The sequence below is a fragment of the Bubalus kerabau genome, chromosome 4 (genome assembly GCF_029407905.1).
Source record: "Bubalus kerabau isolate K-KA32 ecotype Philippines breed swamp buffalo chromosome 4, PCC_UOA_SB_1v2, whole genome shotgun sequence".
Classification (NCBI taxonomy): Eukaryota; Metazoa; Chordata; class Mammalia; order Artiodactyla; family Bovidae; genus Bubalus; species Bubalus kerabau.
In genome coordinates this window covers 132,449,167-132,462,362 of record NC_073627.1, presented here as the reverse complement: position 1 = coordinate 132,462,362, position 13,196 = coordinate 132,449,167, and the positions used below count along the sequence as shown (strand labels likewise).

The 13,196-nt window shown below is 37.6% G+C and overlaps 1 protein-coding gene across 2 annotated transcripts in view; it reads right to left on the bottom strand.

The window, feature by feature from the left end:
- The window catches only part of LOC129650319 (contactin-associated protein-like 3), a 171,594-nt gene that overhangs the window by 72,997 nt on the left and 85,401 nt on the right, over positions 1-13,196 (bottom strand). For both annotated transcript variants that reach the window (XM_055578662.1, XM_055578663.1), the window contains exons 8-9: positions 9,136-9,307; positions 528-634 (exon numbers count right to left, since the gene is read on the bottom strand). In XM_055578662.1, coding sequence (XP_055434637.1) covers positions 528-634; positions 9,136-9,307 — 279 coding nt within the window. The remainder of the gene's footprint in view (positions 1-527; positions 635-9,135; positions 9,308-13,196) is intronic.

The following is a 13,196-nucleotide window of genomic DNA, read 5'->3' as shown; positions in this document are numbered from 1 at the left end:
TAAAAGAGTTGAAATAAGAGAGCTAGAATTATGCAAGTACATGGTAAGTTCCAGTATATTAACCACCACCATCATCACAAAGAACATCAAGATTCCAAAGGGACCCGAGTGTTCACCTGGCTTCTTACTGATATTGAGAAACCCAATCAGGTTAGCTTCCACCCTGCACTGCTGAGATTCTTCCTGCTTAATTTTATACACGTTGTTTATAAAACATGAATTCTAGATTTTATTTTTACCTTTGACTATATTTTCTTTTCTTATCCTTATTTTCTTTCACCTACTATTTTTCCTGTCTTAGGATACATGTATTTCTGTAAGCTGCCTTACCACTCATATGAAATAATGCAAAATAAAAAGTATAAAAGGTAAAAAAAATTAAATAAATCAGACAAAAATTAATGTCTAAAGTAACTATTTTTGTTGTTGCTTTCTAGCACGGAGTTGCACAGACATGCACATATACACAAAATAATGGAAAGAAAAACAGCTACATGGAAATCAGGACAAAGGAGTGCGAGGCTTACAGGAATGGCAGGTGGCACCCGTGTAACCAGTGTGTGCACAGTCGCAGGAGAAGGTGTTCCAGGACTGGGAACATTCACCCCCATGTTCACAGTAGCTGGGCAAACACCTAGGAGAAAGCAGACACAGCACTGTTTCTCACATTTGGTGATGATAAATTGTATCTTAAAATGTTGTACTGAAAGATAGATAACAACAGTGAATTGACCAGAAAACTTAACATGGACAACACTTGCTGGGTCTGTCATAGAAATTTCCAAATGTAATATCAATTACAGACTAAAAAATCCATTAGATGCTACCAGCTGTCATGTATTTATGATAGGCAAATTTTCTACACATCTCATTACATCAGAAAACGTGTTTGCCTTTTCACAAATAAGGCAAGATTAATTTCATACATGACTAAGGATATAAATTGCCTGCAGTGGCCACAAATAGCACATTTTCTGTCCTTGCTTCCATGTCCTTGCAGTGCGACCTACAGATACTTCCATCAGAAGGTATAGCTTACTTCTCCATCTTGAATCAGGGTTGGGCGTGTGACCTGCTTGGATCAATGAGGCGTCAGCAAACTGACACAGCAGAGGCTAGAAAAGTGCCCAGGCAGTGGGCTTTCTCTCTTACTGAGTTTTGAACCCTGAAAGCACAACCACATGGAGAAACCTGGGTTGGTTTATGTGGTCCAGTCACTCTGGTGGGTTCTAAACCATAGGACAAGTGAATGGGAGGATTATAAGTTCAGCTGTCAGCTGAACCCTCAGGCAACCACAGATGCACAAGAGAGCCCAGCAGCAAATACAGAATTGTGAGATAAACAAATAGCTGCTGTTTGGGGCTAGTATGTTTTAAAGATAATCTATTGTGCAGCCAAAACTAGCTGATGTATTATGTATACCACACTGTAATATATTGCCATGTTGACTTAGTACATAAGAAAACATTTTAAAGAGAAGGGAAGAAGGCAGGAAAATGGAGACACTTTTTTTTTTATCCATGTAGTATCACAGTACCAGGGATTCTGAATGTCATCAACTTTAGTCAGACTGAAAATGCCCTCAGGAATTAGAGAGCACTTGTGACTGAGGGCCTTATTTTTATTTTTCCCCATGTAATTGAATAAACCACAAAATCACTCAGGTAAACCAAATAACCACTTATGTCTCATGGACACTGTTACATCTCACTTCTCAAAATCAAAGGTGAGATTTTAATGTTTGTTTATAAGATTAAAATTTTAATTGTAAGAGGTTATTTAATTTTTCATTATCACAAATAAATGCTATCCTCAAAGTAATAGAAAATTGAATTCAAATATGTATAAAAATATATACAATATAATCAAGTGGAATTTATTGCAAGTATAAAGGCTGCTCCAAAATCTGAAAAAAATAATTTGAAAATTAATGCAATCTATTACACAAATAAGTTAAAGAAGAAAAACTATAAGTTCACATCAATAGATGCAGAAAAAGTATTTGACAAACTCTAACACCAATTCATGATAAAAAAAAAAACAAAACAAAAACAGTAACAACAAAACACCTAGGGAAACTAGTAATACAATTTCATCAACTGATTAAAAAAAACCTTTCAAAATCCTAGAGCAATGTCATATTATTGGAGAGAAACAAGATGCTTTCTTCTAAGTATAGGAGCAAAAATGCTTTCTTCTAAGTGTAGGAGTAAAGCAAAGATTTGTTCTCACCACTCTTATTCAAACATCATACTGAAAGTCTTAGCTAATGCAATTAGACAAAAAATGGAATAAAAGATATGTAGACTGGGAAGGAAGAAATAAAACTATCTTTGTTCACAGATGACATGATTGTCTATGTAGAAATTCTGAAATAATAAACAAAATAACTTCTGAAACTAATAAGTGATGAGAGCAAAGGTGCAGGATTATTTCTTATAAATGAACAATGAACTGAAACCTAAAATAAAAAACACAGCACGTACATTAACACCATCAAAAAATAGAATATTTGGATACAAATATAACAAGACATATGCAAGATTTATATGAGAAAAACTATAAGATTCTGATGAACAAAAATAATCTAAATAAGTGAGGATATTCCATGTTCATGGAGAGTAAGGTTCAAAATTGTCAAGATTTCAGTTATTCCCAATTTGATCTATAGCGGCAAAGAATCTTAATCAAAATCACTGCATGTAATTTTATGGATGTCAACAAACTAATTCTAAAGTTTATATGTAAAAGTAAAAGATCCAAGAGAATATTAAAAATGAAAAAGATCAAAGAACTAACATTACCCAACTTCAAGACTTGTTATAAAGCTACAGAAGAAATCAAGGCCATGTGGCACTGGCAAAAGAACAAACAAGACTAAGGAAACAGCATAGAAGGTCCAGAAACAAGTTTACACAAATGTAGTCAACTCATCTTTAACAAAGATGCAAAGGCAATTCACTGAAGAAAGGACAATTTTTTCAACAAATAATGCTAAAACAACTGGGCCTCCACATGCAAAAAAATAATATTATAAACACAGGTTTTACATCTTTCACAACAGTGAACTCAGACTAGATCTCAGAATTTTTAAATACAAAATGCAAAACAGTTAAGCTCTCAGAATATAATATAGGAGAAAATCTAGGTGACCTTGGTTTGACAATGACTTTTCAGATACAGTCCACAAAAGAAAAAAATGGTAATCCGCACTTCAGTAAAATTAAAAAAATCTTTTCTATGAATCACACTAAGAGAATGAAAAGATAAGCTACAGACTAATAGGTAGCTTTTGTAAAACATGTATCTAACAAAGATTGGGGTATAAAATACAGGAAGAACTGGAGAAAGAAATGGCAACCCACTACAATATTCTTGTCTTGAAAATCCCATGGACAGAGGAGTCAGTCTGGCAGGCTATACAGTCCATGGGTTTGCAAGAATCTGACACGACAGCAACTGAGCACGCATGCACGCACTTAAAATTCAACAAGAAGAATATAACCAATTAAAAACTTGGGCAAAGGATGTGAATGGACACCTGACTAAAGAAGGTAACAAGACTGCAAATAAAAATACAGAAAGATCTTCAGAATCATATGTCAGTAGAGAAATGCAAATTAAAGCAATGAGATAACACTACAGACCTGTTAGGAAAGCAAAAATCCAAGACACTGACAACACCAAATATCGGCAGGGATGAGGATAACAGGAGCTCTCATTCATTCTTGGTGGGAATGCAAAAGGACACAGGCACTCTGTAAGGCAGTTTGACAATATTTCACAAAACTCAACATCTTCTTACTACATGATCCAGTAATTGGGCTCCCTGGTATTTACTCAGATGAGCTGAAAACTTCCATACAAAAACCTGCACATAAATTTTTATAGTAACTTTGCTAATTGTGAAAACCTGGAAGGAACCAAGATGTCCTTCAGGTGAATGGATAAACTGGTGGTATATAATATTGTTTAGCACTAAAAACAAATGAGCTGTACAGTCACAAAACAGATGGAAGAGTCTTAAATTCATGTTATTAAATGAAAGGCTATGTATGTAGCACATGATTCCTACACATGACATCCTGGAATTGGCACAACTATGAAGAGAGTAAAATGATTGGTGATTTCCAGGCCGGAGGTTGGGAAAAGGGAGGGATGATTGAATAGGTGATGCATGTAAGATTTTTAGGGCAGTGAAACCACTGTACATGATACCATAATGGTGAAGACATAACAGTATGCATTTGTAAAACCCCATAGAACTGTCTAACACCAAGAATGAACTATAATGTAAATCAGTGTGTCTGTGAAAGTCACTCAGCCTTATCCGACTCTTTGCGACTCCATGGACTATAGGCCATGGAATTTTCCAGGCCAGAATACTGGAGCGGTAGCCTTTCCCTTCTCCAGGGGATGTTCCCAACCCAGGAAACGAACCCAGGTCTCCCACATTGCAGGTGGATTCTTTACCAGCTGGGAAGCCCATGTAAAGCAGGGACTTTGGTTAACAAGAATGTATCAGTATCAGTTCATCAATTCTAATAAGTGTACAATGATAATGCAAGATGTTAAAAATACATCTTGCTGTGTGGGGAGACTGGAAAAAGAGGAGATAGAGGAGAACTCTCTATACTTTCTGCAAGCCTAAAACTGCTCTAAAAAAATGAAGTGTATTAATTAAAAATGTTCATTGTAAGGGACTCAATCAATACAGGCAAGTATATGAAATTCACTCAAAAAAAAAAAATGTGTGTGTATGCTTAATTGCTCAGTCATGTCCAACTCTCTGCAACCCCATGGACTGCACCACCAGGCTTCTCTGTCCATGGGATTTCCCAGGCAAGAATACTGGAGCAGGTTGTCATTTCCTTCTCCAAAATATGTGTGTATAAATTTATAAATAATTTTACATAAATATTGTATTATTTTTCTGTTAGTGCCATAACAAACTACTACAAATTGTACTAAGAACAAGAGAGATTTATAGTAATGAAAGGAACTCTGCTTGGAAGACAGTACTGTGTGAACATGTAGAAATGCACAGAGATCAACATACACCTCCCATTTCATCCCACTCTGCTCCCCTACAGTCACTTATCAGGAAATCAGAAAAGGCAAAGCAAACATCATTAGGAAGAAAGTAGGAAAAACAAAAGATGAAAGGGAACATCTGGCTATTTAATGATTTTTTTCTCCTCTAATACTGTACAAATTATGCACCCAAACACTGAAATTCCAGTAGATGTAACCAAACAACTATTTTGGCTTTCTTTGGAAAAGTATAGAAAAAAATCTCAGCTGTCAGTAAGAACTAGAAATAGGCAAACTCATTTTTACTTAAAAAAATAAAAGGATAAATATTAGATTTTTGAAATATTTCCTGGACATGCTTATTGTTAATTACTGACAAATTTCAGAACCCGTTTGTCAACTTTAAGATTGTGAGCTTCAAAATCAGTTTATACCAGTGGGATTCACATGTAGAATAAATGGTATCCACATTGTTTATCTTTCTGAAGAGGTCTACTAGGTGAATGCATAGGATGGGGCATCCATACCTTAGCTGTTGTTGTTTAAATCTCTAAATTGTGTCTCTTTTGCAACCCCATGGACTGTAGCTTGCCAGGCTCCTCTGTCCATGGAATTTTTTAGGCAAGAATATTGGAAATGGGTTGCCATTTCCTTCTCCAGGGGATCTTCCCAAACCCTGGGATCCAATCTGAGTCTCCTGCATTGCAGGCAGATTCTTTACTACTGAGCCACCAGGGAAGCCCTTATCCATAATTTGACAGTCAGCAAATTACAATAATAGTTAAAGAAATGGACAGTCAAGAGCAAAGTCACCAAGTATCTGGAGTGGTGGTATTTCAGATGGTGTTCTGCAGATCCTCTTGGGGCTGAAGAGGTGACCTGACCCAAGCATGGCCCATCCCCTTTGCACCTCATTTGAACAAAGCAGCTTCTTGGCTTTTCTTTTTTTTTTTTTTTTATAAGTTGAAACTCTCTAAAATCTCACTTAAATAGATTTCATACTTTTTAATAGGATGAAGATGACTCTTCTATGATAAAGAATATTATAGGGTTATCTAAAATTGGGTATAAGATTTTTTCAAAAACAAATGTTTGAGTTTGTGGTAATTAATTTTCTTTTAAATGTATTATTTATTTAAAAAATAAGATGTATGTTTCACAATTTTGCATTTAGCATTTAGAAGGTTAATGTTAGATCAAAAGCAGTGGAACTGGAAAAAGTGACCCCATCAACACAGTCCATGACTGCAGATGGCAAATACTTGAGCCTAAGAGGAACCTGAAAAGGGCTATGTAGCCTGAGTCACACCACGTGAAATCCTAATGGCCAAAACCCAAAGAGTATAAGACACGATCTCTCCTCACTGCTATCCTTACCCCACAGCCTCGTCCCAAAGGACAGGGAGCTCTTTCCTGTAAAGTGACATCAGAGCCACAGGAAGGCAGAGTGTCATGAGCACAAGTCTTTGTGTGGCTCAGGAAGGTTTTCTAAGCACCCCTTAGATTTCAAACATCTTTGCAGTATTTGCAGTGTGAGGAGGAATGCCGCTATGAATTATTAATTCCTGTGCCTGATGGATAGAAGTTATAAAACTAGCTGCATTTTAATAATAAAGCTCAGCTTCACTTGAGCACATTAAGACTTGCTCGGGGCAGGCAGAGCCGTGGGCTAGGCGGATGGCCGGTCACAGTACACAGCGCCCAAAGACAGCCCAGGTGTGGGTGTCTGCTTTGCTGAGCTTTTAAGTGAATCTATTTCATGGTACATTGGACATGCAGTTAGTAGGTATGGACTAAAGGGCTGAGGAAAATGAACATTTTTGGTAATAAGAAGAATGGAGAATAAGGACATGTCTTTAGATGTTGAGCCATAAAAAATTACAGTTAGTGACTATATAGGCCATCCAATGCCTGGAGAATCCCAGGGACGGGGAGCCTGGTGGGCTGCCGTCTATGGGGTCGCACAGAGTCGGACATGACTGAAGCGACTCAGCAGCAGCAGCAGCAGGCCATCCAAAGTGCCCCCAGCTATTTTTATACCCACTTACAGAGGAACCTGAATTTTATAGAAGATAGCTTAACACTACAGAAGTCTCCCTAGATTAGTACATATATCTGAAAATCTTCTTAAAATGTGATGTGGAAAATGTTTCTATTTTCTATTTTGGTCACACACACATAGATATGTTTGTTTGCTTTTTTATTTTTGGACAAGAAATTTTTATGCACAAAGGGACCAACATTATGTGTGAAAAATATCGTGATTGCAACATATGCTGGGATGGAATTCTCCAGGCACTAAAATAACTTTCTTTGAGCTTCCTGACTGAAGTGACAACCCTGCTACTGCCTGTGAACTTGATCTCTCACCCTCTTGCCCTACTAAGTCATTCCCATGGGTGAGGGCAGCAGTCTACGTCCAAAAGAACATTTCTAACCCTCTCCCAAGACTCAAGATTCCAGAAATGACTGCAATTAAAACCTACAGATGATGCTATAGTTCCTATGCCAATTTTTTTTTATAATCTGAAAATTAGTATTGAGAGTTTTGTCTAAATTATTTAAATCTTCTTTTCCACTACAAATGAATAGAATGTGAACATACAGCCATGAGCATTTGCATTAAAGCATCAAGTTCTTCTGAGTCAGTATTTTACATACTGGGAATTTGTGATCTTCTCATACATTGCTAGATTGCGCTGTAACTTGTAGTTAATTGGGAATGACAGGGAATTTCAATTAGTGTTAAATTTGGGTTAGATTTACTCCACAACGGACTCTGTGCAGTGTGAACTTTTGAAAAGTGCCCTATGTGTGGATGTGTGGGGATGTCCGGGGTGTGTACATTTGTTCAACACAAACTTAATGCACTGCTATTGCAGAAAAGTCAGACATACTAGGCACAGAAAAAAGGTGCATGTGTGATGATTAAGCCATCCCTTTTAGCCAAAATTACTTACAAGTCTGATAGTATGGCTAACAAATAACTTTGGTAAAGTTGTAATGCTTAGAAATTTTAATATGTTATTGTTTTTTTTTTTTATGTTATTGTTTTAAAGCTTTGCCTTTCTAATCTTCTCCAGTAAAGTGGAGTACTTTGCTCAATATGTGGCAACTGAATATTGTCCACTCTGCTGTGTTTACCACATCACTGCTGCTGCTGCTGCTGCTGCTAAGTCACTTCAGTCGTGTCCGACCCCATAGACAGCAGCCCACCAGGCTCCCCTGTCCCTGGGATTCTCCAGGCAAGAACACTGGAGTGGGTTGCCATTTCCTTCTCCAATGTATGAAAGTGAAAAGTGAAAGGGAAGTCGCTCAGTATTGTCCATCACTAGAAATCCCTAAAGCTTCAACTTTTATCAAAGAGTTACTTTTCATTTTTCCTATAGAATAGAGAATGTAAGGTGAATGCAGCTAACCACACAGAATTTTTATTTCTGGGTCCTCCATATCTCTTTAGAATATTCTAATCTGTCTTTGAAGTGTTAGAAATTTCTAAAGTATACAGTCATCAATAATTATAACAGCATCAATAGTATTCTGTATGAATTCAGTAGCCTGGAGGCATATACAAGGAAAATTCATGACAGTGTGTATTCTAAACAAGTATCATTGGAAATAAACGATTACTTAAAGTTTCTCGTTTTTGTTTTCTGTATAAATATAATTTTCCCCTATGGAATGGAATATTGGGAATGGAGAAAGGGCAAAAATATGCTCCCTTTCACCAGCTTATTTGTTTCTAGTCTACTATCAAAAATCGAAAACAGCAGGGGGTGGGATTAACTGAGAGAGTAGCATTGAAACATACACATTACCATATATAAAATATTTACAGGTAGCCAGTGGGAATTTGCCATATGATGCAGGGAACTCAAGCTGGTGCTCAGTGACAATCTAGAGGGGTGGGATGGGGTGGGGGAAGGAGGGAGGTTCAAGAGGGAGGGGACACATGTATACTTATGGCTGGTTCACATTGTTGTATGGCAGAAACCAACACAACATTGTAAAACAAATACCCTCCAATTAAACATTAAAACAAACAAACAAACAAACAAAAAACACCCTGAAAACTGGCATGCTGACGTGAGATTGCCTACCTATCTGTGAGGCCACAGGTGTCTATCTGGAGGTCACGGAAACTCCCTAGCGCCCCCTGCTGTACGGATATGGGATCCACTGCTTTGTCGCCAATGGAAATGAGCCTCAGGCAGCCCTGAAATCCACCCAGGGAATTAGTACATCCAGGATGAGAACTGTTGTCAGGACAGCCTGAATGAACACGGAGACAGAGGAGATAAAAACAGTTATGAAAAAATATTGTACAGTATTTCTCATTAGCAAAAATTGTTACCTCCATTTGCTAGTAGACATCTGAAGCAAGAACAGCTATGGCAAACCTAGACAGCATATTAAAAAGCAAACACATCACTTTGCCAGGAAAGGTCCATTTAGTCAAAGCTACGGTTTGCGCAGTAGTCATGTACAGATGTGACAGTTGGACCATAGAAAAGGCCAAGAGCCGAAGAACTGGTGCTTTCCAATTGTGCTGGAGAAGACTCTTGAGCGTTCCTTGGACAGCAAGAAGATCAAACCAGTCAATCCTAGAGGAAATCAACTCTGAATATTCATTGGAAGGACTGACGCTGAAGCACCCATACTTAGACCACTTGATTTGAAGAGCTGACTTATTGGAAAAGATCCTGATTCTGGGAAAGATTGAGGGCAAGAAGAGAGGGAGACAACAGAGGATGCGATGGTTGGATGGTATCGCCGGCTCAATGTACATGAGTTTGAGCAAACTCTGGGAGATAGTGAAGGACAGGAAAGCCTGGCATGCTGGAATCCATGGGGTCCCAAAGAGCCGGACACAATTTAGTTACTGAAAAACATAATTTGAGAAGGGCACATCACTCATGGATAGGGTGGTGGAGAGCTGACAGGAACAAAATGTGTTGGTATTGGTAAACTGTAAAAATAATGACTAAAGCCAGGCTTACAGAGAGATGAGAGGAAGGGAAGATGTGAAATCTGACAAACAGAGTTACTTCACTTTTAATTTAAGCAGTCTGATTTCTTTTTTGAAAGTACATTTAAGACATCACTCCTTTTAGTATGATGTTAAACTAGATGAACTAAAGGCATGTGAAAGCAGAATCAGAAAAAAAATTATAGGCATAAGAGGACTTAATAAATTTCAAATGCTTAAAAATAATCTTAAATTGAGAATTGACCTGGATACCCTCCATTCATCTAAATATTGTTAAATATCCACATGTTTGAATTCACAGGCATATTTTTAAACACTTCTGATAATAACTGGTCTAATAGTAATTTATACTTACTTTTATTTTTTTAATTAGGCATTTTAGTCAAATATATTTCAACATGAATAGACAAACAAATTAACAATATCTCATAACTATATAGCATTGTGAATAATGGAGAAAACAAGCAACACAATGTTCTATGGAAAAAAGAAATGACCTTTGATTAATTTCAATAATAAGAGTAAAATTTACAAGTTCTGTTACAGACATTACTTGGTTTGCTGTACAGTTACCAACCATAATTCCTACAGAGTAGTTCTGTTTTATCCTCCTGGGTCTCCCAAGAGATAATGTTCTTAGAATGATTATGAACAAGGACAAGACTTTAAAATCAAAATCAAAGCAAGTGGGGTCCAGAGCCACCTTCTTTTCCACTTGTAAGGCCAGCAGGGTTTAGAGTGTCCTCTCACCCTCCCCTAAATTGTCTCCTAAAGAAATCACAGGTTCTTAGATTCGTCTACTGCAAGACTGACAATGTAGGAGAGGATGGGGAAAGTTAGGCTAAGAGGATGCTGTCACCGTGAAATGCTTCTGAAAAAGGCAACAGTTTGGAGAAACCTGCTGTACAGAGTCCAGATCGCATTACTCCCCTCTACTCAAGACTGAGGTCCTCCCTAGGAACAGCTGGGCTGCAGGGAGCTACTCTCATAAGGCTGTGTCTGTCCTCAGGAACAACAGTGCCCGAGGATGCAATGGAGTGACGCAACACAGGGGCTGCACACCATTTTTTCAACTGGGACCTCCTTAAAGTGCATGCCTGCTTCAGAGAACCCCTTGGGGTCTTCAGAGGCTTCTTCTGCAACTGCATTGCAGTTCAACTTGTCTCTCTGCCCATCACAGTTACTCTTTCAACCTTCCAGGTGCTGTTTCAAAGAATTACCCCTACTAACCCACCCACACGCAAAACTCCCATGCAGAGGCAGCTTCCTACAGAATGAAAGCTACAACTCTACAAGGGAAAAAAGCTCAAAGTGTTTAACTGAATTGAACACTTTATTTTCATCTGCAAATATGAAACAAGGACAATATTCTAAATGATTAACATTGTAATAATTCCCAAAAATCGTCAAGCAAATTTTATGCTTGACATGAAATTTACCTATTTTATTTATGCTTTGCCTTACAATGTTTCATTTATATCACTTATAGAACTATTTTAACTATTTTGCTTTGTATTTTCCAATAATTTTAATATTCAGAAATTCTTATGTTAATATTTACAGTTTGGGGTTATTTTATAAGATTCTTATTTTTTAAATCAAAAGGAATAAGTAATTTTGTAAAGTAAAGATTTTGCTCATTGTACTTATGTGTTTTTCATTCATCTCTCTTTGTACTTGTGTCTTGAAATTGCTGGTGTACTTTCAAAGAGCAAGAACTGAAGACAGAGCCTCTTCTTGTTCCTGCATAATGGATGCTAGCTTTCTGCCTAAGAATTTTCATAAAATACACACAGTTTTTCTATACTTTTCTTTCAGTGACTGGGGCTTTAATGGTTTGTATTTCTGACAAATAGAATTCAAAACAAACCAAGGACTGCATCAGGTTGAAACCAGGAAAGGCACAATGAAACCTCAGAAATTAACTTCAAAGGGACTTTGACGTTTCCATTTGAACATTATATCATAAAGAACTGTTTAACTCTGCAGCTTTCCTTTACCATTTTCTTGTCTTATGTGAAAACACACACATTTTCATTTATAAGAGAATTTCTGAAGGATTGGATATATTTGGAAGAAACTTGGTATATCTTTACACGTTATATGCTGTGCTGTGTGCTATGCTAAGTCGCTTCAGTCATGTCCAACTCTTTGCGACCCCACGGACCATAGCCTGCCAGGATCCTCTGTCTGTGGGATTCTCCAGGCAAGAATACTGGAGTGGGCTGCCATGCCCTCCTCCAGGGGATCTTCCTGATCCAAGAATCGAACTCATGTCTCTTACAACTCCTCCACTGGCAGACAGGTTCTTTACTGCTAAGCCACCTAGGAAGCCCTTGTATCATCTAGGTGACTTCTACTTACTGCACTAAGTAACTAAGAATGATAGGATAAAACATAGGAAACATGAAGTCAGTAAATAATTTTGTGGAATCCCTGTTAATCCTTTTCTGTTTTCTTCCTTTTCTCCAGATCGTCATCCTCAAACTCATCCAGAACACATCACAGTATCTAACTATACCTGTTAGGACAAAGAAAAACCATATCCAGTTAGTCACAAGGAAAACTTTCTGAAAGTGAAACTTCAGAGAAGGAAAGGTCAAACCAATGAGTGTTCTATTCTCCAACTATGATATAAAAGTCAAGAAGTAAGGGTACCACAGCCCAAGAGAAGCTCGGGGCAGGAGCCATTTTTCCATACAGATGGTTGCCCCACAGCCCTAGTGGGCCATTCATCAATGACCTGATTTGGGATGGACAGTGAAGTGGACAATGAGTAGTTACTGCTAAATTAATGAAAGATATCCATCACGATTGAGGGACTCAGAAGTTTAAGTACCTCTGAGGATGACAGATAAATTGTCATTTATGTCAATACACCAGAATGGGTCCTCAGATGAGACTTCATTAGACTTGTCATAGGCTCACTGGCCTGCTAACATTTCACAGAAGGACACTCAGGGGATTTTGAACATTACTTAATATTCCCCAACTCTGTAGTGCAAGTATGCTATTGAGCAGTACAAAGATTCAATAGAAGGGAATTTATTAAAGCTTTACTTTCCACTACCCCTAATAGCAGGCACCAAAAATTTATGTACGGTGGACTATTAGTGAAACTGCTGTTAGAGGAAAATTACAAAAAAAAGTTCAGACTAAGAAAAGGCAAAA